General features: G+C 42.6%; 3 protein-coding genes across 9 annotated transcripts; 2 read left to right on the top strand and 1 right to left on the bottom strand.

Annotated features, from left to right (window-relative positions):
* The first annotated feature begins 637 nt into the window (after positions 1-637).
* LOC139106862 (monocarboxylate transporter 9) lies at positions 638-14,124 on the top strand. 2 transcript variants are annotated; one of them, XM_070663890.1, is made up of 4 exons: positions 638-977; positions 7,480-10,376; positions 10,460-10,745; positions 10,857-14,124. In XM_070663890.1, the coding sequence occupies exons 2-4, from the start codon at positions 8,016-8,018 to the stop codon at positions 11,036-11,038; spliced, it is 2,829 nt and encodes a 942-aa protein (XP_070519991.1). In that variant the 5' UTR covers positions 638-977; positions 7,480-8,015; the 3' UTR covers positions 11,039-14,124. The 2 variants fall into 2 exon arrangements, with proteins under 2 accessions (XP_070519991.1, XP_070519992.1); XM_070663891.1 differs by lacking the exon at positions 638-977 and adding an exon at positions 4,019-4,156.
* LOC139106865 (uncharacterized) lies at positions 13,313-26,214 on the bottom strand. 6 transcript variants are annotated; one of them, XM_070663896.1, is made up of 18 exons: positions 26,076-26,214; positions 25,667-25,910; positions 25,319-25,609; positions 25,010-25,122; positions 24,689-24,907; positions 24,119-24,537; positions 23,276-23,981; positions 22,970-23,210; positions 22,604-22,880; positions 22,009-22,346; positions 18,944-19,222; positions 18,657-18,791; positions 18,273-18,455; positions 17,903-18,098; positions 16,944-17,231; positions 16,382-16,552; positions 16,103-16,278; positions 13,313-14,844 (listed from the first exon to the last, which is right to left on the bottom strand). In XM_070663896.1, exons 3-9 carry the CDS (start codon positions 25,410-25,412, stop codon positions 22,675-22,677), a joined length of 1,998 nt encoding a protein of 665 aa, XP_070519997.1. In that variant the 5' UTR covers positions 25,413-25,609; positions 25,667-25,910; positions 26,076-26,214; the 3' UTR covers positions 13,313-14,844; positions 16,103-16,278; positions 16,382-16,552; positions 16,944-17,231; positions 17,903-18,098; positions 18,273-18,455; positions 18,657-18,791; positions 18,944-19,222; positions 22,009-22,346; positions 22,604-22,674. The 6 variants fall into 6 exon arrangements, with proteins under 6 accessions (XP_070519997.1, XP_070519998.1, XP_070519996.1 ...); XM_070663897.1 differs by having other exon boundaries at positions 16,447-16,552; positions 25,667-26,214; XM_070663895.1 differs by having other exon boundaries at positions 25,667-26,214.
* Positions 19,222-22,483, top strand: LOC139106863 (monocarboxylate transporter 14). Its single transcript, XM_070663893.1, has 6 exons — positions 19,222-20,574; positions 20,661-20,824; positions 21,011-21,161; positions 21,249-21,509; positions 21,606-21,827; positions 21,898-22,483. Exons 1-6 carry the CDS (start codon positions 19,228-19,230, stop codon positions 22,354-22,356), a joined length of 2,604 nt encoding a protein of 867 aa, XP_070519994.1. The 5' UTR covers positions 19,222-19,227; the 3' UTR covers positions 22,357-22,483.
* Positions 26,215-26,512: the final 298 nt, after the last annotated feature.

Here is a 26,512-nt window from a genome sequence, read left to right on the forward strand (position 1 = left end):
GCTTTGTTTACAGCCCTTTAAGATAGTATTAACACCGCTACGTTCTAACCTTATCTGGCTTGTATACAAGACAATACCTCCTCTAATTCGACGTAGGGTCCAGCTCCCTCGGGAAACATCTCATCAGCTACCAGCGTCGGCTTCATGTTGAAAGAATTAATTTATTTAGAACGTATCTCCTGAGGCAAAAGAATATTTTGAGGTTTTTATCACCGACTTGCACTACTCGCTCCGATTTCGAAACGGTGGCGGAGCATAGTGGATATTCACTTAACTAAAAGGTCAATTACGAGTTGACCGTCGCTGCAATCGTAATTCTTCTTAGTTCTGAGTAAATTCGCTACGAATTGCTAGTGTCGCCACTCAACTCGGGCAAGTAGTACGAGTCAACCGAAACCAAATCAGACATCGAATTTCTCAGTGGTAAATCTTAATTTTAATGAGATCGCCGCAGATACGAAGGAAAGCATGACCGTTCCTTTCCAACGACGAGTAAAAAAAGGAGCAGCGACAGCTCGCGAGGCGCGAGCAGGCCGAGGGGACTTGAGAAGAGCGAAAATACCTCAATGCGCGCCGACTGGCGGGCGAAGTGCGCGTTTGCGCGCGCAGTCGATCGGTCAAAATTCACCCTCGGCGGCTCTCCGCCGCGCAAACGGGAACCGCGAGTCCAAGAGGACTAGTTTCCCGGTGCGTGTCGTGCGTGCTCGGTTCCGATCTCTCTCAAGAGAGTTCGTCGCTTCCGCCGCGAGTGCTCCCCCTCTCGATTGCCGATCCTCCGCACCGATCTCTGAGGCTCGCTACTTCTTGCGGCAATCCTCGAATACTCCGAAGGTCCGAAGACGAGGAGTAGTCGCCCTCGGGCCGCCACACACATTCACACGTACATCGGCGAGTTGGTCTCGCGTGCCATGCGGCTCGTTCCGGTTTTTTAGCATCGGTCCCGGAAGAGAGAAAGGGAGGCGACGAAGCGGTCATCGGTGAGTACGGCGGTTTCTTTAAAGCGGCTTTCTTTATCTGCGATAGTGGACTAGCGAACAGATTAGAGGGGGCCAATGTGCCGCGCGCACGCCGCTGCTGCATGGCCGCCCGTTACACGCGTAACACGCGCTGTGCGAGGCGCCATCCGATCAATAACAGCCGTTGCAGTTGTGGTAACGCAACCAGCTGATCCGACGGCGTTAAACGCGTGAGCTTCTCGCGGAGCTTGCTTTGCACTTTGGCTTCGGGCGCAGGGCTTTAGGTCCCCGGTATTCCTTGGGTCACCTGATGCAAGGAAAGGCCCCACTGTCCTGGCGAATTAATCGCCCTGAGTAATATTGCATATTACAGTAAAAATTGTTTTAATACTGTACAATTGTTTAAATATTTTTTTTTTCTAAATGCAAATGTGCATTCTTGTATCTAACAGTTTCTGCTTCCTTTTTTTTTTATAATTGTAACACTTCCGACAGAATAGCATTGATTTGTTTTATAGATAACGCTATAAATAACAATATTATCATTTATTTACTTCCTGCTATTAATTACGATATTTTTAATCTACGATAAATTAAATTTGTCAATCGTTCATTAAGCTCCAATGGTTTTGTGAATCGAGCAGCATTATCTGATTCCCCCGATCGAGCCGATAAACAGATCACAATTGCATTAAAAACGCACGGAAGTTAGATTCGAGAGAGAGAGAAAAAAAAAAAAAAGATTTCGAAAATAAAGAACGCAGTTCTACGATATAATAAACTCTCTAAATTTCTTAGAACAATAATCCGCGAATTAATGACCGATGGAATTTTCTCCATGCATATAATACACATATAATACATATACACGTATTTATCGCAATTTGCTAAAAGACAAAGCATTTACGGCATCACGGTCACCGTTTATCGGGAAAATCCCGCGTAATGAAGAAGCGAATGAAACACGTGACGCGATACATCTCTGACACATCTCGCTCGAGTGTACGGAAAGCTTGTGCGGCACAATAATCGTAAAGCAGTTCCTCGAGACCGCAGGAACTTAGGAAATTTCCAGAGGACATGCGAATCTCCGCGTAAAAAAAAAAAAAAACATTTAACGAGCAGGGGAGAGAAAGAGGCAAACAAGATAATCGCCGCGGAACGGTCGGAAAATAAAAGTACCACCTTCTCTGAAAATAAAATGACTGGCTCAGCCATCGAGCTTTCTTACGCAGAGATAATTTTGTGTTAACAATAAGTATTATGGTGTCACAGTAGTTGCAGACCATCAGGGAATCGCAAGATTAAATTATTACAGTATTTAATCTAGTATTTAATTTAGCTATGCTAGCCATTATCTGCGACAGCATCATTTAGACTTATAATTTTTTGATACTCCACAACTACTGCAACATTATAATTCCAAGTACACAATTCTTTGCGTATATACAGGATCCGTTTCATTTTTAGTCTACACTTGGCGGAAGAGACGGCTGCGTCTCTCAATATTGATGCGCCACGTTTGCTTTTTTTTTTTCCATGCATCTCGTCTTAAGTCATCTGTTCGTTTATAATAGGAATAATAAGGACGAAATATTAAAAAAACGCGCACGCACGTGCGCTCATACGCGTGTATGCGTGCTGAATACGAGAGAAGAATGAGCTTCTCACGTGATGTGTTCGCAGTATCGTCGTTTTCATACAAAAGGCACGTACGAAGATAAGATATTACTGTACAGTTGTTATGGTTATCTCTGGCTAAGCTTTATACATGAATTAATTCTAAGTTTCAGATACAGATACTTTTATTACGGGCAATAAAAAGTTTTATTTCCAATTCAGTGCATTTTGCTCGTTCATTGAAAGAATCTCATGGACAAAATAATAAAATTAATAAATAACTCGGTCCGTACGCTGAGAGAAAAATATAATTACTTTTGGACTCGACCATAATTTTATGAGATTTTTAACAATAAATATGATTGATAATATTATATTTGTTATTAAAAATATTATAAGATTATGGTCGGCCTCCAAAGCAACTACGCTTTTCTTTCAGAACACGTAAACGATACTCGGAAACCTACGGCAAGTAATTTCGCGTTATATCATGCGATACTTATGATCGTTCAATTATAATTTCAAGTGGAAAAAAAAAAAAAAGTAATCTCAACTTTATCAATCGGCCAAGCAATGATAAAGACTCAAATGTTGAAAAATATATCGTGCTACGATTTAAAACTTGGCCAGAGATACCGAAGCGGTGTGAGCAACGGAAGAAAGCAGTTTCTTCTTATCTGTACGATTCTACAAGTCGCACGATAAGCTCTCGTGGAAGCTGCAAAGTGCGGTCGCTCAGCACATTGTTATATAAATTAAAAAGCTGCTTAAAAACCGCATGTCATCGCTTCTATCCGATATACAATTTATCTAAGTCTAATAAAGACAGTCGGGATGACAATCGTTACTATTATTATACCGATCCATCGGTGAAACGCCTTTCCCCGATAAATCAGCGTGCGAAGCAGTATCCCGCGGAGGAACAGGCCTTCCTCGCCGTCGAAGATTGCCGCGCGCAGTGACGTCACAGCGAAACGCGCTCAAAGCCAACGGTCATATGTGTATCAGCGACAGTAGCAGCTATCAGTATTAGCCCGGTCATCTTTCTGTACGTGCGACTTGCCGGCGAGGCAGGGTCGATCTCTCCGCGCGGAGGATTTCTTTCATCAAACCCTAAGATGGAAGATACCGTTTTGCGGATGCGATGACGGATTAGAAAAGAAAGAGAGAGAGGGAAAGAGACTTGCTGATAAATTACTATTTTCCCCTTTTTATTAACGAGTTTGCGGATAGCGGATTCGTCATTGATCGAACGCGTACGTGCCTATCATCTTTTCTCTCTCTCTTTCTACCTCCCCTCCTCCCTCCCCCCCCGATCCCTCTCCCTTCCTCTCTGGCTCTCGTTCTCTCCGGCGATGAGATTTCGCGGAACCTGGAGATTTTGCCGTCTCGCGAACGCGGGTGCTCGACCTCGCGCAAAGGCCAAGCGGTAGCACGGTCCGAGTACGACCGACCTTCCAATATTAGTTTGACGTTAGAGCGCAACGTTTTCGGACCGATCGCGCCGCATCCCGCCGCACCGAGAGCACGCAGCAACACGGATAACGCCAAGTACCCGGTTCTTGCCACCGTCCATTATGGTTCGTCAGCTTCTCTGCCGCTTATCTCGTACTTCTAGCAGCTCGAGTCGCGCCGCAGACGCGAGTGTTGCCCGCCAATCGGTATTGATCCGATCGACGAGGCCGCCGATCGATTTGCGACACTTTAAAATATGATAATCGCTTTTGGAAGTGTACAGTGAGAGAAGAATACAGTCTCTTTGGAACTCGACCGTAATTTTGTGATATTTCTGACGATAAATATGATAAAGTTGAGAAAATACAGTTATTTTTGGACACAGCCATAATTTTGTAACTTAGTTATTTTCACAATTGACCCAATCATATTTATCGTTAGAAATATCATAAAATTGTGGTCGAGTCCAAAAGTGACTGTATTCTTATCTCGATAGCGTGCGACTTCGAGCTAAGCTGCTTATTTCGTAAAAAAAATCGGCGAAAAATATATATTGCGCTTTTAACGCGACTACGATCGCCTGGAGCGTCACGTCATCGAATCCGTCACGGGTACGTTTTCGTCCAACGGCAATGTTGACTATCGTGGATGCAGGCCAGTTTTCGTAATCCATTCTTACGGTGAAAATCGTCTTGAGTACAGTTTTGTTTGCCATTAGACATCATATAATTACCCTAAAAAGAAAAAATTAATTAGTTTTTGACCTCAACTATAATTTCATGGTATTTCCAACCACAAATATTCACTGTTTCACTCAAAAGTTAGCAATATCAATCACTACATTTTTTCGAAAAAGAAAGAGAAGAAGACAAGAAGAATGAAACGTGGCGCGTTAAACGGACAACTAATCGCTTTAACACGTCGTCAGCGAATCGTTAAAAATCGTTCATTAATTCATCGATGCCTTATCTTATCTTTTGTGCACGACACGCTCGTAACGTACGATTCGACGTGTATTATCAATTTACTTTTATAAAACGTATCGAATTCAACCAACACGAGATTACTCGCAGCTCATAAGCTTTACATCGTAAAACTATGGTTGTTCCGAAAGTAACTATATTTTTTTCTCTTAGCGCTTGATTAAAACGCAAGTCGCGTGATTAAATGCGCACACATCAATCATGTATTGACAAAATTAGGATTATGAGGCGACGACCATATTCTAAGATTAATATGAAAACGGTATAAACGTTTGATCGTGGACCACGACGACGGATCTTAAGACGAGAATTGCGTAAAATTCTGCAGAGGCGCCTATTTTTTCGTCGATATACATATCGTACATGAGTAAACGAGTTTCGAATTATCTGCCGAAGAAGAACTTAAAAGTTTCTCGAACCAAAAGAAGTAATCTCTAATTAAACATCAGTGAAAAAAAAAATTCTCGCACTCTTGAATTTTCGATAACGGCTCTATCGCGTTACTTGATAGCTGTGTAGTACAAAATCGGACATCAGTTTTATCAGACTTCTTCGAATTAATCTCGTGAAAACTGTTCTTCTTTGTCTTTTCATTTTCATTTTGTCTATTTATTTTGTTTTATCTCATTTTATCTTATTTAATTTAATTTTTGTTTTTGCAGTATTTATCTCTCGGATTTATTTTACATTTTCGTCGACAAGCCATTTCTACGCTAATAATATATCCTAAATCATCCTAAATTAATTCTTAGAGTTGCTTATTTTTAGTTATTATTTCAGAATTTATGCAAAGGAACTTAAATTACATTCAGTTTAATTTCTAGATCCGAAACATTTCCGTGCGTTCGTTGGATGATATCCCATTTTATCGACATATATCGGGCTTCTTATTGTTACGCGTGGAGCTTGAATTGGCAGTTTTCGTACACATTCTTCGCGAATTTCTGTGCCACGAGTATTTACGCGTAATATACAGCACTTGCGTGTTAAGGTTCCACGCAAAAAGTTAAATGGTCGTCTTCCTCTGATTGTGAGTTAAGTAACTCTGTGAGATCTAGGTCGGCGCTAAATTCACGATTAATTTTGACAACTAGAAGAAATTTTAATATATATAACGTCGGGCTTTTTAACACTAACTTAGTCTGTAATACATAAATTTAAAAAAATTGTAAAAATTTCGATACCTAGTATTGAATTTCTTCTGCAGCTTTTGTCTTCTTAAAGAAACGAAAAGAAAGAAAGGCGGTTTAATTGTCGGCGTTGGGAATAAAACGTTCTCTTCCGTCTGTGTTCGAAGTTGAGCCTTCAAGTATTGCGTCGACACTGACCCTTTACTATCTACGCGCCCTTGAAATTTCGCGCCGGTGATCGAAGCCCTTCAGAAGAATTCGCAGACTTTGCGGATCGCGGGTGGACGGTCTGAAAGAAGAAGGAAAGAAGATCGTATGATACACGCGTGATCATCGTGGCCACCGTTAAATCCTTAAATTGATAGCAACTCATACACAATGAGCTTCATTTATAATCGCTGACTCTACTAACTCGAGCTACTTCGGCCGGTTACGAAATGCCAGAAGCGAATCACACTGCCGAGTGTCTTTGCCAAACATCGAACTTGGAACGTCTAATAATGCTCGAGAATGTTACTTTAGCGATTAAATATAGCCGTACGAGACGGCTCGCTTTTTTTCCCCATCCTACCGCGCGTCGTTTTCGTTCGCGACGATTATTACACCTCGCGTTCAAATAAAATACATCGTTTGTAAAAAGTGCTCTGGGGAATATCGCAGAAACCGTGGCTAGCAATAACAATGTATAAACGTTGCTCGTATTGTCCTTTTCGATGCCAATTGTTTTAAATTTTTGGTGATTTTGCCTGTCAGATGAACATGCATCTATTTTTCTTTGCTTAGGAAGAAAGATAGAAGCGTATGATTATATGATAAACAAATTTAGCAGAGTTAAACCGGTTTACGTCGAGAAAATTTTGTACTAAAAATTACTATGACGTATTAATAACTTAAATGGTTGTGAATTATCTCAAGATTATTAATTTAAAGTATTTAATTTTATAATAGTATTTTTGTTTATCCTATATTATATAATATATTAATTTTTTAATCTTATAATAGTTTACAACAGATTAGCTTAGTTTATCTTAGTTTAATTGCGATTTTTAGTGCTTAAGAAGTTACGCGCCGATCTTTATCATTTTCCGCTTATCTTTTTCTTCTCTTTTTCGTTGTTCACTTAATCCTTATTTAATCTGTCTCTTTTTATTATTATTCGCACGTTCTTTTTTTTTTCTGTTCTCTTTTATCTGCTTATTTAAATTTTCATTATTTCTCGCACGTTCTTTTTTTTTTTTTTTCTTCTATACTTTTGGACATTTTTACTTTCGCTTCTTTCGTTGATCTCGCACGTGTTACTCAGTTAGCCCTTTTTGCATTCCCTTTTTCTTGCAGAATACAACGCGAGAATCGAAGCAGCACGTGTCGCCGCATGGGTGCCTGGGTTGATGAACGTTTCGCGGAGGAGGAGGCGGTCGCAAGTAATCAAAGTGCCACTTGGACTTGGAGAATCCGGAGCCGCGACTGCAATGGTGGTGGGCCGTTGCATGGTCGACCGGGTGCGGGCTGCCAATCGCCAGACAACATTACGTCGACCTGGTCGTCAGCATCCCTCTTACCGTTGCGTCGTCAGTTCACCAGGCAGCTCTACGAGTGGCCTTGTTTACCGTTGTTTAAGTCAAGGACGAAACTAGATCTCTATTAAACCGACCGTTTCGCGCAGGGAGGAAAAGTCCAACATTGTTTCTTCACAAAACGCGGCGTTCAGCTTTTTGTTATCGCGTGTGATTGGTACGTGTGTGTGTGTCTAAGTGCATGTCGTACAGGCCCGATTCTCTCACAGAGGAAAGTTGTATTTTGATATCCTGAAAAGAATAAGGGAAAGAGAGGAGAGGTGAGCGTCTCTTAATCTTCGTCTCTGTTTCTTCAATATGGCCGAGTGGACCAAGTTCAACGATGAAGATAGGCAGACCAGAGCCGACGAGCAGAATTCAATGAGCGACACGAGGCAACTCAATGCGGGCGACGATGAGGAGGGTGCCAACGAAGGTTCGTGCGTGACAAGCAGTCTAGACGAAAAGACGATCGTCGCAGAGTTAAACTCGACTCGAGAGCTGGATCACGCTAACAGTTTTCAAAGAAATTCAGAGTCCTTGGAAGACCCGCGGGAGGAAGAAGAAATTAGGTTCGTGGAGAATGACTCGAGCGATACAGCGGAGCAGTCGGGCTCCAGGATTCGTCGGGAGGCGCGCCAGGAGCTGAAAGAAGCCTCGCAGAACACGCAGAGCTCACCGAAGAGGCCCAACAGTCTCTACAAAGAGGACGCGACTAGTCCGCAGAAGCTGAAAAACGTCTACGCGGAAAGAGACACGATCTTCGGCTCGCCCACGAGGATCCTGTCGTCCAAGAGCCACTCGTCGACGGAGAAAAGTACCGAGCGGCTGGTGAACGGCAAGTCGCCGCGAGAAGACAAGCAGCAGCACCACGTGCAGTTTAACAAGGAGTCGCAGAAGCAGCAGCGGCATACGCCCGAGGAAAGGCCGCACCCAAGCCCGTCGATCTCCACTTCCACCACCAGCAGCTCGGAGGACAACTCCAGCTTCCAGGGACAGTTCTGCGAGGCCAGGCCTCCCGACGGCGGCTGGGGCTGGGTCGTCGTCGCGGCCTCCTTCATGGTGAATCTGATCGCTGACGGCATCACCTTTTCCTTTGGTGTGATCTACGTCGAATTTTTAAACTACTTCGGCGAAGGCAAATCGAAGACCGCCTGGATTGGCAGCCTCTTTCTGGCAATGCCGTTGCTGTCCGGGCCGGTGGCGAGCTTTCTCACTGATCGCTACGGATGCAGGAAGGTCTCCGTGGCCGGTAGCGTTTTGGCGACGGCCGGCTTCGTCGTCAGCTCGTACGCGAACTCCATGGAAGTTCTCATCTTCACGTTCGGCATCGTTTCGGGTTTCGGATTGTCTCTGTGTTTTGTTGCAGCGGTGGTGATCGTGGCGTACTACTTCGACAAGAAGAGATCGTTCGCCACCGGGCTATCAGTCTGCGGCAGCGGGATTGGGACTTTCATGTTCGCGCCTATCACGCAGTATCTTCTCGCGGAGTACGGGTGGAGGGGCACCACGTTAATTTTGGCGGGATTGTTTTCCAATCTTGCCGTGTGCGGGTGCTTGATGCGAGATCTAGAGTGGACCACCACGCGGGCGAAGGCGAAGACTCAGGAACGCAGGAAGAATCGGGAGAAGAAAAGGTCCAAGGTGCAGAGCTCGAGCGCCGACTCATTCTCCGCGACGAGCTCCGCGAATACGACCATGCAAACGCCGCATGCTGACTTTAAGCGAGGTTTTGCATCAGCCAACGCGATGATCATCGAAAACTTGCGCTCGCAGGACGGAGGCGACGAGGAGAGCGGCGAGAAGCTGTTCTCGAGCCTGGTGAACTTACCTACTTTCGTGAAGAACGGGGAAAAAGTGCCGCTCGAGGTGCTAGAGCTGCTCAGTACCAACAAGACCGTTTACAACGTTCTGCTACAGAATTATCCGAGCCTCTTGATATCCTCGAGGAGCTTTAGCGATTCCGGGGCTTTGCACGATCAATTGAGCACACCTTCAGCCCGGTTTATATCTACGCCGCTGGATTACGTCTACCCGCTGATTGAGTTGCGAGCAACGGCCGATGATAAAGACAAAGACAAGAATAAAAACAATGACGATCAGGTTATGCACGGCGAGCAACGGCAGCCGCAGCCGCCGCAACCGCAGCAGCCGCCGCCGCCGCCGCCGCCGCCGCCACAGCAGCAGCAGCAGCAGCAGCACCACTCGGTGGGCACGGCGTACTTGTGGTGGCTGAAGAATATCGACTCTAATATTTCTCTGAGACGGTCCAGCACATCGGAGCAACCGAGAAGATTGCCCACCGCCTACTTGAAGGACATTCGAATGCATCGGCACAGCCTGACTTACAGAGGTGCTATGCTCAACATCAACCGGTACCGCTTGAGGGCTTCGAGCTGCCCAGATATCTATCGGAATTCGATGACCACGATCGCCAAGACGAAGCTCGTTTGGTACGCCGGGCTCTGGGAGTTCTGGGACCTGATCGTCGACATGCTGGATTTCTCGTACTTTGCCGACCCGAGATTTTTACTGTTCGCCGTCAGCAACTTTCTCTTGCACACATGGTACGACGTGCCTTACGTCTATCTGACGGACAACGCGATCGAGGTCGGATTCAGCGAGACGGATGCATCTATGTTGATCTCGGTGATCGGAATCGCTAATATGGGGGGCGAGGTATGCGGCAGACTGGCGTTTAGCGACCTGATATTTATCCGGTAATTAAATACTAAAAATTATCTTGTTTTTTTTTTTTTTAGATTCTCCTAGGCTGGGCCGGCGACAGGGCCTGGGTGAACGCATCAATTGTCTACGCGGTGTGCATGGCACTCTGCGGTACCGTTACCGCTCTGATACCGGTCGTTATCCGCGACTACTACACCTTATGTGCAATCTCTGGTGCCTTTGGACTATTTATCGCGGCAAACTACAGCCTCACGAGCATCATTCTTGTCGAGCTGATTACCTTGGAGAGATTTACGAACGCTTACGGTCTTTTATTGCTGGTCCAAGGAGTTGCAAATCTCATGGGCCCTCCGCTAGCTGGTGAGTCTTAATCTGAGCAACGTGTAACTTTCTCGTTTATACGAATTAAGTTTAATAAAAATACTGTAGGAGCTGATAATGATTTAAAATTAATTAAACTTTTTTTTTCAGGTTGGTTGTACGATATTACGGGAACGTACGATTTGTCCTTCTACCTAGCGGGACTTTTTATCGCGTTAAGCGGCGCATTGCTGCTGGTGATGCCTTCGATCGGCCTGTACCGAAAGTACAGGCGGAACGAGGCCGGGGGACCAGCCGCCAACAAAGATTTCAATACGATTAACAGCGTGTAACTGGAATCGCGGTATCAAGCGACATCAAATGAATTGTGACGCGAGAATCGCCCCTTAACTTCACGACAGTGTCATTCCATTGGCGACACGCTACTCACGAGTCGCTCGAGCCGGCTGTGGTGTAATTACGTAGTTATAATTATAATTCATCGACTCCCCGTGATGATCATTGCGAGCGACTCGAGGAACGTCGCGGCAGAGCTTTTCAGCTCCATCAGTCGTTGCTTTACTAGAGTTTCACGGAAGTTATCAGGTGGTCCTCAATCTTAGACGCGTGGCGCAAACAGGATTACTTCAAGCGCGCAGCGCGGCCCCCGTTTTTTAATACTTTCCATAGCGTAGCGCAGTATAAAATGCGTGTACAAACTAGGAACGTGCCGCTTGCGACGGGTCGGAGAAGCTGCGAACGGTCATGCATATATTTTTCGCACGGCAACGACTAGTAGATAAGTATAATTCCGAATCTCAGGATACCGTCAGCGATCGAGGCCGCGCGTGCACCTAGTGAATTGACACAGTTGGTGCTCTGATGTGGATTGTGTACCGAAAAAAAGACATGTGAGTCTCGTGCACGCGTACAGCCTTCGTTTTCTCATCGGGCGAATCGTATCCGAAACTAAACTGTACAGCTTACGGTTGACAAGTTATCCCCCCACGTTTGGGTAACGCGAACAAATATTATAAATTAGTCACCACGCTGTCCACCCCGAACTTTACGCCTTAGCGCGACGCGTGTTCTTCGCATACGAAGGTTGCTAGCCACTCATACGCGTTATAAAATTTAATTCATTATATTTCAACAAACCGACTTTTAATTTTGTCTGCGTTTAAGTTAATTACGTTTCGTGGAATGAAAACGTCAATGCGTTTAAAGACTAAATAAAAGGAGATGTAGTTGTTGCGTTTAACAAAAGTGTTACATTTGCAATTATTGTGGAATTTCTGATTCTGATTAATATGAGTTCTTAAATACAACTAAAATTAAATCAGAATCTAATCAAATTCACAAGTTTTGCAAAAGTAGTACAATATCTTGCTATATGGCTGTAACAATTGCGTGATGTGTGTATTTGGTAAAGAAATCATGATTAAGCAATAGGCATAAGTATAAATTTCTGTGATTGTACATTTTCTTCTCTATCGGTTTTGCAAGATGAAAGTAGACTTACTACCTTCGTTATCAGAATGTTATTTTGCATACGTATTAATTTATTTAAAGTCTCAATCGCGTTTTTACTTTTCTGTTTAAAAGAAATAATACGGTACGAAGGCACGACGTGATTATTGCAGCGGTTTCTAATCGTACGTAATAATGAATGAAAATTATAATAGCGATAAAAGTATTAACGCGAAGCGCGACGGTAGAACATTGGCGACGAAGAGTCTTTATCTCGGAATATTACTCGGCCGGACTATCATCTTTTGCCGGGTGTCGCGGTGGCGACGTCATTTGTATAGAGATTTCTTCAAACTAGTCAAAATCGCCGCTACGATATTTTAGGTATTACCGATCCCATTCGTTCAAGGAAAGAATTTTATATTCCAAAGATATCTATTCTAGTAATAGGAAGAGTACGCGTACGTGTAACATTACGAGGCCTTTATACGGAGAAACAAAGTACGAAGGGTGTATTTAATGCTTTCACTGATGTTGATAATGTTAGACCATTTAGGCGAACAAGCGAGTTTCGAATGTTCTTCGTTAGAGTTACCGGACCGACCGCATACATTGTAATATAACAGCGTATAATTTGATATTACGAAGGCGTCGCGTACCGATCGCAGGTTAAATTAGACACGCGAGAGAATTTTATGCTAAAAATTACTACGGTGTCATGTAGATCACTTTAAAATTATAAGTTTAAATTATGTAACAGACAGTACCGATAATGGGTACCGACAATATTTAATCTTACAATTTCTTAATGATCCTGGACTCTTAGGCACTACACTAATTATCAGTATAAAATTATTTCTGTCTGATTAAATCTTGTAATTTCTCGATGGTCCACAACTGCTGTGGCTCCATAGCAATTTTTACCATAAAATTTTCTCCGCGCATAAATAGCGCCTCGTGTCCGACGTTGTGTCCAAGCCCACCCGCAGATCCCGAGAGTGCAATAAATCTGATTTCCCAACAGTGTATGTAACACGCTTGCATTACATCACATTACATCGCGAGCGTGCGTAGCCTTACACGGCGTCTATCGAGAATGAATGCAAAGCAATATTTTAATATTAAAAAAAAGAAAAAGGAAAAAGAAAAAAGCAGAAAACTGTGTATTTCATATATTTACTATATCGAGTCGCCGGATAATATTAAGCGATAATCACTAAGACGAGCAACGGGACGCGAGTGGCGATTTGCGTTCATTGTGATGGATGAGTAAGGATTTTTAGTGAAATGTCGAGGAGGAATGTGGGAAAGAAGATCTCGGAGCGATTCCTTCCAATAAAAATAAAAAATTAAAAAAAAAAAAAATTAGAAAAGAGAAACCGAGTAAACATAAAAAATTTTACTTATACTATGTAAAATTCTTGTAAGTCAAGCTACTAAATCTCTTCACAGACAATTTGAAGCATTTCTTTTCTCTTTCCTTTTTAACACATATTAAAAAAATTAATAAATAAGCAGGAAAAGAAAAACAAGAAAAGAACGGCTTCAAATCGTTCGTGGCGTCATGTTGATTGTAATCCTAGGTCCACAACTTTGACGATGCTGGTGAAAAAAAAGGTCTCAAGAGTTTTGTCGATTATCAAGTTTACCTACAGCAGTTCTACTTGTTAATTAGCTCGTTATTAGCGTTCTTAATTAACACACCCGGCGTCCTGCGTCCGAACTAAGTGCACGTGTCACGATATTGGCGCGAAAACGTTACCCATTTCGGGCGCCCTTGTTGACTTAAGTACTGAAGGCATGACTCTGTATGATTATAGTCTTATGTGCAAGGTGTACATATGAATTCCTAGCCAACGTCAGTCTCTACCGAGAACGCGGCTCGGGTTTTAATAACCGTTGGAGAGCGCCGCGTTGGAAAATGTGCGAAAACGAGCCGAATAAATATATCGTCATAGTTTTTCGGTCATATGGCGTTCGTTTATTTCGCAGTCCCATTCAACCCGCTGTGCGAGAACCATTCGGATCTGAGACTCTGCCTGTACGCTTGTGATCGGGACCGTAAAAGGTGAATATTTTTCGAGACTTGATTGTCGTTGACTCATTTAGCTTTTATTTTTTGATTGTTAAAATATTATTTAAACGTTAGTTTAAATTAGAAAATTTATTTATCGCAGTCGAGCTCTTTCGATATGATTAATTTTTTAATGGAAAATTCTAAATTAATACTGTTGAATTAATAGTGAAATTAAGTATTTTAAGTGTTAATGGGATAAAAAATTAATTATTTTGAGTACTTATTTATTTTGCGTATCAAAATTATTGTATAAAATAATTTATAATATTTATTTTATTTATTTCCAGTATTAAAATACCGAACTACAATGGTTCTGCTACTCAAAACAAGTAATTTTCAATATTAATTTGACAATATTAATTTGGAATTTTCCATAATTATTAAGCAAAACATTCTGATTTACCGAGTGAAAAATCCAAACAAAATCGCATTTGATAGCGTTAGATGGCAGTATATCGCTCTACGACGTCACGAAGATAATTTTATCGATCGGTCATTTTTCTTGTTTTTTTCCAATATATTTCCGCTCTTACATATAAAAAGCTATTCTGGTCGCCTCGAACCCACCACGAAAAACTTTCGCGACAGCGAAAGTTAAATCGGCACATGGATCTGAAACAGAGACAAAATTTCAGCGTAAAACTTAATCGTATTTAATTCAAGACTGTACGCTCTTCGTTTTTTGCTTGAACTTGAAACGAAAAAAGAAGAGGCGAGATTTTGTTTTGCTGACAAGAGTATTTAATTGCATGGTTGGCTTAGTAGCCATCGATAAGATTAAGAAGGCTCAAATGCTAATTTAATGCATATCGCAACTTATAACTTTTTAATTATTGAACGCGATATTTAACAATGCTTTTCGTATCATACTTATTTAATTAAAAAAATTAATTATATTAAAATTCTTTATAAAAAAACATTATATTAAATACGTAAGATTAAGAATCGAGTCCTGCAAAAATATCGCTTGGAAGGGGATTTAAATGGTCGCGATGGAGCACGCGAACGTCATACACGTGCGTGCGTATATATACATGCATACATAATCGCGTAACTGGAGATACGAGATCCGACCGGATCGATCGGCTCGTTTATCAATTTATTGTTGGTATCGCGTTTTTGGCATTGGGAGGCAGTCGCTATTCGCTTCCCAGAGATGTGAGTCAAACAGAGTCAAGGCAACGCGGCGCGATGGGTGGGGCGAACACCCACGAGGCGAGACAAGGATCCACGAGAAACAAAGCGAGACAGCTAATCAGACAAACAGACAGACAGACAGACAATGAAAGAGAGACAGAGACAGAATCAGACGGTTGGCGGCGCGGCGCCAGAGGGAGGCGAGACGAGGCGCGTGAGCGCGATGCGACCGACACGCGACGCGTGCTCCGTTCAGCTCGGGTCAGGTGCGACGGCGAGAACCTTTCCTATCCTATGACGTAGGCCGTCGAGGCTCCTGAACTGCGGTCCGCGCAGTGTACCGGGTGTCCTCAGCCAAGGCGGTCACGCGAACAGCAACCGGGACCGTCGCCGAGCGCGATTAATGCATGTAACCGCAACCGCTGCGATTAAAAGGCGCAAAACGCGAACGAGACTCATACTGGTCCACACGGAGTATTCCACAGCTCCGACGAATATCCGCGCGAGCCCGTTGCTGGTAAGCCCATCGAGCGAATGCGAATCTTTTAACAGCATCTCACGCACGCATTCCAACTCCCTCCGCAACCTCCGCGCTTTTCTCGCCTTTTCCTCCTCCTGCCGGCGACTCCTTCAGCATTTTCAAAGTGCCAGCCGCTGACTTTAATCGCAGCATGTGCAATTCTAACAGACGATTAACATCTTTCTATATGTACAGTATACTTCCATTACTTACACCTTTTGTAGCTATTCTGAATCGTATCGTTTCTCGAAATCTCTTGGGCACTCACGTACCGCGAATTGCACGCACACCTCGAAAACGTGCCTTATTTATCTATCCCTCGGCTCAGAGACGCATTCTGCTTATCGCCATTCATGAACAGACATTTTATCGCGTATTTTACCGGAAACCTGAAATTTCAAGCAAGTCGAATATTTATCGCAGAAATAAACTCGCTGGTTCGTACTAATACAGTGTTAGATAATAAATGTGACTGTTAATGATTATGTGTACCGTGTTTATTTAATCCCATCGAGATGAGGGTAAAAACTGGCGGCAAGCTGCGGTTTAAAATTTACCATTATGAGCTGCGAGCTGTTTTGACTTCTTCTGGACGAACTTCGGAATGTGTTTTGTGAAATTTTCTGCGCTGGGACTTTCACAACGCGTTACTTACATTTGATGCTAAAATAAAAATAAATTAATGTAATTAATAATTCATTTTTTAAGAAAAATTATTGACGTAACGTAGCTAAACTAGAAAGTAAAACTAGTGGCATAACATGAAAGGCAATAAAAACTAATTAATAATCGGAGAGTATGATGTCAAAATTATAAATGTACAAATTTGGTTTAATCCTTACAAATTAAAACTTTTAGTGTCAAATTTTTTAAACGTATGTGATATTATATATTTAAATGCATATAATATATAATTAATATTATATATTTAAATGTGTATAATATAAACCATTATTTCTGGAATTTATTGAATTATTTTTTTTAAAAGTAGGTTGAAATTGCGAAAGCGAACCAAGGTGCATTCTGATTAAAAGACAATTAAGATGATAGATACCTGGGATCGGCGATAAAGTTTCGTTAGTTATACTCGTCAAAATGAATTGATGTACGATATAATTTTTGTGAAGTGTGCACGGTTATCAGTACATCACATTTACGGACAATGTCCCGCAGTATCAGGCCGAAATAGCCGAGTATTTAATCGGTGACTCAATGTGCACGTACACATACATGCATACGCATATTCTAGATAAGTGATATTGCGATTTGCATCAAAAATGTAAGAGAACAAACGTTTCCTCGGAACTTTGTGAGCTGGCCGAAAACTCCAGTTTAAAACGTTCTATAAAAAAAAGAAATTATGTAGTCACAGAAAAAAAAAATTGTCTGGAATAGATAAATAGGCGAGCGATAAAAATTCTCAAATTAATTATGCCACTTAAATGATGGAAATGACTTATTTAAAGTATTAGAAACATTCTTCAATGTTCAAACTATATCGTTATTTCCTTTCCAGCTATAAAAACAACAAACGATTGTTTTCTCGAGTTAAACTTATTTACCGACGCTAATCTATTGGCAATATTATACATAAAATGTCAAATTTACGGAATATTTTAATCTTTGCATCCGAAATATGAATTCCATCGAAAGTTTAATTGCCTCTACTTTGTGTTTTAGTCGAGACGGACATTTTCATGCAGAGAAATCGACCGGTCGGTCTCCATGGTGATCACACCCTTCTGGCGACTCTTGTATTACTCCAACCAGTCGCTTTCGTACTTTTCCACTTGCGTTTACTTAACCATATATAAAAAATATATGTATATATAAAACATTTTGGAATTCTATGCAGTTCTTTTGTTCGTGATTCATCACTTATGCCTAGCATACATTTATATACCAAATAACTGGTTAAAAACTACATTTTGACTGCCTTTTCTCGTTATGCGTATGCACATAGCAGCAAATATAATTATCAAATCCGTAAATTAGTACTGTACATTATCTTACCTGCAAATGCAGACAACTCCTTCATTTTTACACGGCAATTGTAAATTGTTACGTCGTTTCAAACGCAAATTTCCACTGTGGCACTTATATTCTGTAATTACTTATTTTCCATGAAGAGATAATTGAAATAATTTTATAGAAAAACTTTGTGTTCTTTCGTGACAAAGTTTCCAGCTTAGGAGGCGACTGGGACAAGCTGAAATTTTGCATAAAATAATAAAAGAAATTTCAATGGTAATAATTGGGTTTAAATAAAACAGAATGAGAAATTTGCGTGAAGCTCGAAACGGATCGAACGGAGCACTTCTCGTTAAAATGGACTTATAAATACATATCATTGATGGCGATTGCCAAAAAATGTTTAACTTACGTCGCAGGTCGATAGTTGTGTAATACTAAAGTATTATTAGACTGCCGTCTGTAGAAGGACTTCTAATAATAAATACATCGACTTTCGGAAACTTCGCACCCTGGCGCATGACGAAGACGTTTTTCTAAAGTATGTCCGCGTAGCAAGAAAACTTGCGGAGAGAAGGCGACAACTTTTCAGCTTCTGCAACGTAAAATGTCAAAGGCAATGATCTTGAAAAGAATAAAGACGTCACATAAATAACTTGTTGTTTCGCAGCTTGATTGATTCAATCGAGCGCTAGCAATTGTGCTAGACTTCATCAGTTAATTGGCAACTTGGCCGACTAAGAATTACCTAATCCGATTTTCTCTGTTTAGTCGCGGCTGTACAGTAATTACTTACGCCAACACTCGAGAATTTCATTGCTCTCCTGTAATCGTCGTTATTTCGAACTAATGCCTTCCCCAATTTTTTAAATGCATTTCTTTTAATTAACTCGTTGTCAAGTTGTTCTTAAGTAATCTTCGTTCACATGAGCTAAAAAATAAAAACAAAAGTTAAATAAAACCAGCCGATATTGGCGACAATTTGCAATTTAAAAACTTTATTTGCGTCTGACAATAGATAAATCGCTGTTAGATTTTTCCAGTCGATTTGTTATTCGTTTGCTTATCGCTTTTGATTTCTACCTGGATAACCGGTTGATAGTTGAGGTCTTCACGGGGTGTTGGTTTGCAGGACGAGCGGCTCGAGCCCGGCGCGTGTATGCCGCGCAATTCGACGCGGCCGACTTTCCGCGACTTGTCCGAGATAGTCCCGAGGGTCCATATGGTAACCGGAGGACCAGGTGGTTATCTTCCCACCGAGTTCCAAGGGCTGAAGGGCTGGCGGCGCCGTTGGATTCACTCGGCCATCACTTACATCTAGAGGAACGGCTGCGCAGCGGGGACACGTTGTCCCGCGGGAACCTGAAATGGAATGCGAAAGAAGTTATGGAAACGATGGAACCAGTGAAAGCTGCAAGCACGAGAATAACAACGACGAAGAGTGTTCAGAGGGAAGCATAGCGAGCGTTGCAAGTATCAGAAAAGAAGATGCGCTCCTGAAGAAGAGCCAGAGCAACCATCACCAACCAAGAAGAGCTCCGCTAGTTGGCTGGCGAAATGGCAGCCCGGCGGTCTGCTCCAACTCTCTGCAGCAAAGTATTGACTCGGACGACGACGCCAGCTTGGCCTTGAAGACCTGCCATGTATGCGAAACCAGTCTGGACTCTACCAACGCAGCGGAAAAATCCTTCGACTTGCCAGAACCACCTAAGCTAGTCGAGACGACACCGATGGACTGGAATGGCATTTCAAACAAAATTCAAGAGTTAGTAACTTACGAGGAAAAGTCTAAGCAAGCGAGAATTAACCTGCAAGTCAAGGACTCTATCGACTCCTTCAGCATCTCGGTGCGAGAGGATTCAACGAGCTTTATCGGAACCAGAGAGACAAAGCGCGAGAAGCCGAAGGTGCCCGACGGCGGCTGGGGCTGGGTGGTCGTTCTGGCTTCCTTGGTGATCTCTATGGTGGCGGACGGAGTATCCTTCAGCTTCGGACTGCTCTACATTGAGTTTCTTCACGAGTTCGGCGCGTCGAAATCCAAGACCGCCTGGATCGGCTCGCTCTTCATGGCCGTGCCGCTTTTGTCCGGGCCGATCATGTCTGCTCTCGTCGATCGCTACGGCTGCAGAAAGATGACCATTCTGGGCGGCTTAATTTCAGGGCTGGGCTTTATCTTGAGCGTCTTCAGCAACACCATCGAGCTGATGTACGTGACCTTCGGTGTGATCGCTGGTTTAGGTCTAGGTCTCTGCTACGTCACCGCAGTGGTTAGCATCGCCTTCTGGTTTGACAAAAAGCGAACCTTGGCCGTGGGCCTCGGTGCCTGCGGCACGGGAATCGGCACGTTCGTTTACGCCCCGATGACGGCCTATTTCATCGAGGAGTACGGCTGGCGGGGCGCCTGCTTGCTCCTGGCCGGTACCTTTTTCAACATGATCGTTGCGGGCGCCGTAATGAGAGACCCTGAGTGGTGGATCCAGGAACAGCGCAAACAGGACCAAGCTCCAACGAGAAAGCTGTATGGCCGTTCGAACGCCGGCTCGTCTGACGAATTTCCGGGAGTTGAGGAACTCAGAAAGTTGTTGAGAAGCGACGACGCGGCACCCGAGTACTTTCTGCAAAACCTAAGCACGAGCACGAAGACTGTGAATGGCGCGAAGAGACAGACAACCAGTGTAGTCAACCTGCCGACTTTCGTGAAGCGGAGCGAAAAGGTAAAAAAAAAAAAAAAAAAAAAAAAAACCTAGTTTTAACCTAGCCGATTTTTGCATTAATAAAATGAATCAATGTGGAATTCTAGGTACCCTTGGAAGCGCTGGAATTGCTGTTATCTAATTCGAGGCTGTACACCGTCATTCTGGAAAACTATCCTAGCCTCCTGCTGTGTAGAAGCTTATCCGACAAACAGCTGCAAGACTCGACCGGGGAGATTTGTAATAAAAGCGGTGTCACTATGTCAATGAGGTTAATTTGCTACGCGTTTGATACATATAGTTAAAATGCGGGTTTAACAAGTCTCTTTCTCGACTCAAGTTTCGATAACTCTTGTTAAGACGCGTATTTATCGCTCGCTCTTTAAGATAACATCGAAGATTTAACACGTCGTCGGTATTTAATATACTTAATACATTTAATGTTTTTTATATGAAGGCTTAAACGAGCGACGGAACCGAAAGCGGTCGACGAGCAGCAGAGAAAAGAATATAATTCGGGGCCGACAAAACTCACTTGCGCCAGAAAAATGTCTAAAAAAGAGGTGGAGGAAACGAATCCCTTGCTAGCGAAAGAGATCACAAGCACGGTAATTTACGAGTTCGCGCGATTTTTCGCCACTTGAAAAATTTATTTTGTCATCGCAACGTTAAAGTAAAAAATGCTTTCTTACTAGGTTGCGTCCGATAGAAAAAAATCAATGTCTAGACGCCACACCACACAGACGCAGACCAACGTCATCAGAGCGGATTCCATACCTTGGCTCAGACGGAAGTTTAGCACTAACACCAATTATTTCAAGGACATCCGAGTGCACAGAAACTCAGTTATGTATCGTGGCGCTGCTCTGAATCTACACAAGTACAGATTGAGAGCAAGTAGTTGCCCCGATATTTACAGAAATAGTATGACCACGCTGGCTAAAGAAAACGAACAGGTACCTTATGGATTTCTTTCCCGCTAGAAAAGCCAAGCAACGCGTTTTTTTATTTCCTATCTTCCTTTTTTTTTTTTTTTTTTTTTTTTTTTGCAGAAATGGTACGACGAGCTGGTGGATTTACTGAAGAGCATATTAGATTTTTCCATGTTTTTCGAGCTACATTTCTTACTAATGTCGCTGGCGACTATACTTCTATTTACGTGGTTCATTGTGCCGTATTTTTACCTGGCGGAGCACCTGACAAGAAACGGTTATGATGAGTCTGATGCCGCTAATCTTCTCAGTATTATTGGCATAACGAATACCATCGGAATGGTAATCTCAATTTCTTTTCATTTCTTGGGAATTCTTTTTTCCATATTTTTATTTTTTTTTTTTATTCCAGATTGTCTTAGGCTGGGCTGGAGATCAGCCTTGGATGAACGTCAGTAAAACATATTCCTGGTGCCTAATAGCCTGCGGAATCGCCACCATATTAATGTCTGTGTTTACTCACCATTATGTGCTTTTGACAACAACTTCGGCGGCTTTCGGTCTCTTTTTCGCCAGTAATTTCAGTTTCACCCCCGTTATACTAGTGGAGTTAATTCCTCTGGAAAGATTCACCACCGCTTACGGACTCAGCTTGTTGTGTCAGGGAATCGGGAATCTTTTGGGACCGCCGCTGGCTGGATGGTTTTTTGACGTGACGGGTTCTTGGGAGCTCTCTTTTCTTATGGCAGGCGGTTGGATTATTGTCTCTGGGATCTTGGTCGGTATCATACCGTATACGAGGAATCGCAGGATATTCGGCAGCGGACCAGTCGAAATGGAACGGACGAACGCCGATGATTGCTTCGCATAAAGAATACATATATACATATAAACGTAGATTTACTCATTGATTTTACAAATATGCACGACTTAACGATGATTATTATTATATAAAAAGCATTAATAACAGTATAATAAATGTCCCAGTAAAATTTTAATCGAATTTGTAGTTTTGTACCAACCACAAAATGCAACGAAATTAATCTATTTGCGTTAAATAAAATTTATTTCGTAACTACTACTATTAATAATTAATAATTAAAAATATGATATACAACCTAAACAGTTGAGCAAACAAAAATTCTATTTCCTCGCCCCATTGTGGTGACTAAATCGTCTCAATTAGCTCTCAGTATCCTGGAGACGTAGTTGGATTGAGCGGGTTAGGACTTGGACTTCGGCTGGGCGCTCTAGGAACGCCTAGAACGACGGCGAGGTTTTTTACGCTGTTAGGAAACGTTCTGGTAACGATAAAGTGCTGAGGACCTATCAGAGCGTCACCCATTACGCCAAGTCGCACTCCGTTTCCGTGTCTGTGCAAAGTCATAGACATGTCTAAAAGCAGAAGATATATGTTGCACTGTTTAATCAACGAATAAGTGCGATATAATAAAATAAAATAGAAGATGCGGCGCATTAGTGACATGTACTGCAGTTTCCTTGCGGTGGCCGCCAGTAGACCGCTCCGTCTACACCTTCCACGGGCAAATCCCCATCGACGTGCGTTAGACATAGAGAGTACCTTTTCGACAGTTGGTTCAAAAGCAATTTGAGAACGACGGACGGAATGCAGGACGATATCAGTCCGCAGGACGTCTCTGCCGCCGTAATGGCGTAGATTGCGCGCTGCCGGGACCGGGCGTCATGCACGTTCTGTTGAATAACCTGCGGAAAAATAACGCGTTAATGAGATTTCAGTAAGTTTTTTCGTATATACCGTACATCAATACCTGCAGTATTTCAATGAGATCGTCGTGGAATAACGGCGTTCTAGTTGGCAACGCGAGACATAGAATGCCTCTGGCCTCATGGTTCCGCAGGAACACCGCCCGCTGGCTCACGTATTTCACCGTCGCCAGAACATCTTCCGGCACGCTAATGGCCGAGTGACGGAAATACTCTTTTAAAGCATCTACGGTAGCCGCCAGGAGAACCTCCGTTTCCGTCGCACCAGTCACGTAGGCGATCTTCCGCACGAGTTCGACGTCGACCTTCTCCGACCAGGCAACTACCTTCCTACCGCACGGTGAGATGGTTTGCAATCGATTCGACTGCGGGTGCTTCAAAAACAGCTCCTCTATTATGATCTTCGGCGCAGTTACGACGATCCAGCTGATTGACACCGTCTCGCGAATTGCTTGAAGCACGAGCGGAAGATAGCACGATAGCGTATAGATTAGGGTGTCCGGGTAGTAGTGCCTATGTCGTGATTGCAGAGCTCGCAGCTCCCGTGCGAGCAGCAAAGGTGTCTTTAGAAACGATGTGATTACGACGTACCAAGACAAGGCGACGCACGTATAAAAAAAATCTAGCGGATTAAACGATTTCGTGATGGAGTTACGTATTAATCGAACGTTGAAATTTCTTTTGCTCGACTCTCGCCGAACGATTGACCAAAGCTCCAGAAACTTTAAACCCTCCGACTTTCGGTACTGTCTAAAAAAAAAATGCGAATAAGTTATTTATTATTAAAATACAAGATTAATTAAGTGCAATGTTATCGCGATATTATGATTCGAATAAAAGATAAAAATCTGCAGCAAATTAGAAAGCGACTGAGTAGTCATAAATACCTGGTCAACTCTTTCAGCGTACAAACGAGCACTATCGCTCCAATTTTGACGCACTGAACAATTCCTATACGTTTCTTTAGAATTTCCGGGCGCTCGGTGGGATCGTTATTGTAAAGAAAGTCATTCCAATAATTGCTGAAGCTCTCTATAAGCATTTGACGGAGGCGCGGCAGAGCGGACGGCTGAGTGTACAGATTGGTAAAGGGCGAGTCGCTCTCTTGACAAGTCCAGTTATCCGTCGAGTGCTTCAACGGCAAAAAATCCGCCAGAGTTAAATGCTCCTGTCGCAGAAGCAAATGATGCGCCCGCACGAGACATATCTGAGACTCTTCCCCTCGTATAAAGCAATTAACTACGTGCACTTGCCAGGGCGACAGTCTCTTTGGCAAAAACTTCGATGTAACGTCGCTTATGTAATCCTGTAACAGAATAAATATTTTAAAATTAAACAGTCTGTTTTATTTTTTTCCTATATTTAAGTAAAAATTTTTTTTTGTTTAATTTATTTAAATCGAGTATTAAAAACTTAATTTAAAAAAGACAGAAAAAGAAAAAAAACCTAAAGGCGACCTGAATATTGTTCTCAGTGATAGGGCGACCTCGATAAGAGCAAGGCGAGTTAGCAAGGTGGTCATCCACAGAAAAATAATCGAGTTCTTTCCACACATAAACGCCCCATCGTGTAAATAGAGCGGATTTGAGTAGCTTTCTCGTCGACGTCAGATGCGCCAAGTGATTCCTCACGCCCTTAACCAACGAGCGTCCTTGCACGAGAAGAGTACAGATGCCCTATGTACAATCATGATGTTTGATAATAATTTTTATTATTATTTAATTAAATTAATTAAAAAAACGACGTAGCATTGCGTCCGTGACGTACGCAACACGTACGTGATTGCGTCCCTGATCTAAGATGCTACGAATACTGTTCTCTTCCACAACAATGTAGTCCGGGTATTTCCATTTGACAAAGCGAATTCTACATCTTCTCATCCACGTCATCACTTAAACATATCAAATATTTGTTTATTACAGCTTATAAGAACTTTGCATAATATTGCTATTTGTAGTCGCTATTTTGCGAGTGCAAAACGAGGCACTTACGTGCGCCAAGAGCTGAGAGCAATGGTTGATTGTTCAGTCTGACTCTGTATTTTACTCATCCAAACCATGAAGTGCATTCGAAGTAAAGATAATTACCTATGTATGCGATAAGAAGAAGAGGCACGAAAAGTGTCGTCAGGGCAAAACTGAGGCCGAGGTTCACCATCGGAGAGCCAGCGAGGCCGAGCATGACCTGATCCTACGGCGCGAGATGTTATTCTTGCTTGCCAATCAAACGTTTTTTAGGAAATACGAGATTCTCGAGCAGGAAGCGCGTTCTTACGCTCGTAGACTTCACAGTACAGTGATGTAAGCTGGTGCAGTTTAATTTGCGGCGTCCTCGTATGCGTCTCATATGATTACACGACGAATCTGACCCCGCAACCCCTGATAAAAAAAAAAAAGCTCGAGCGAGATGCCGGCGAGAATGGCGAGATACCGTACCGTCGTGAGCTCATCGTCGAGCCTCGTCGAAAGGTCTCGTCAGAAGTCTGCGAGTTATCACCATCGGCAGTCACAACAGCCAGACGTGGAAAAAGCGAGCCGGGATCGAGATAAAGCCTCTGGTCGATCGAAGTCTTTACGAAATTGTTGACAGACGTGAGCGTTGAGGTTATGAGTGAGAACCAGTCTTTTATCTCGCATAGTTGGGACGTTAATTTGCTCTTTTGTTTTCTTCCTTTTTCTCCTATGACAATTTCAAATTATAGAATACGTGTTTGAAATTTAATCGTATCGCGTACGCGAAATATAAGCGGAAAATATTTTAATATAAAAGAACAGGTTTATGTATGATTTGTTGAAGATAATATTGTATAGATTTAATTGCAATATGCATTTATGAATCAATTACCTCGGCGATCGTTTGTCCCACCGTGTGTCCACTCGGTAGTTTGCTATTAACTCAAAATGGTGGCTCCCTTCTTCCTCAGCTCCGAAAGTTCCGGTCCTACTACACGAGTCAAATAACACGCGTCCGACGGACGCCAAGAATTAATCATGGCACGCAAAAATATTCAGAACGTGTGAGAAGTTCTTTTTTCTTTATTCAAGTCTTCAGTTTTATCAAAGACGTAAGCTTTTCGGAATACGATCGCCGCAAATTTCCAATCTTCTTGTTTCCATCGCGTGGCTCTGTCGCGCTCAACCGTATTTGAAATTATATTTCAATAATATTTAATATATTTTTTACAATAATATATTAATAATATCTAAAATATTATCCGCAAATTACGGACTGCGGTTCTTTACCAACAGCGCATGAAAACGAGGTCGAGTGCGGTTTGCTAC

Source organism: Cardiocondyla obscurior, linkage group LG12, assembly GCF_019399895.1.
Source record: "Cardiocondyla obscurior isolate alpha-2009 linkage group LG12, Cobs3.1, whole genome shotgun sequence".
NCBI lineage: Eukaryota > Metazoa > Arthropoda > Insecta > Hymenoptera > Formicidae > Cardiocondyla > Cardiocondyla obscurior.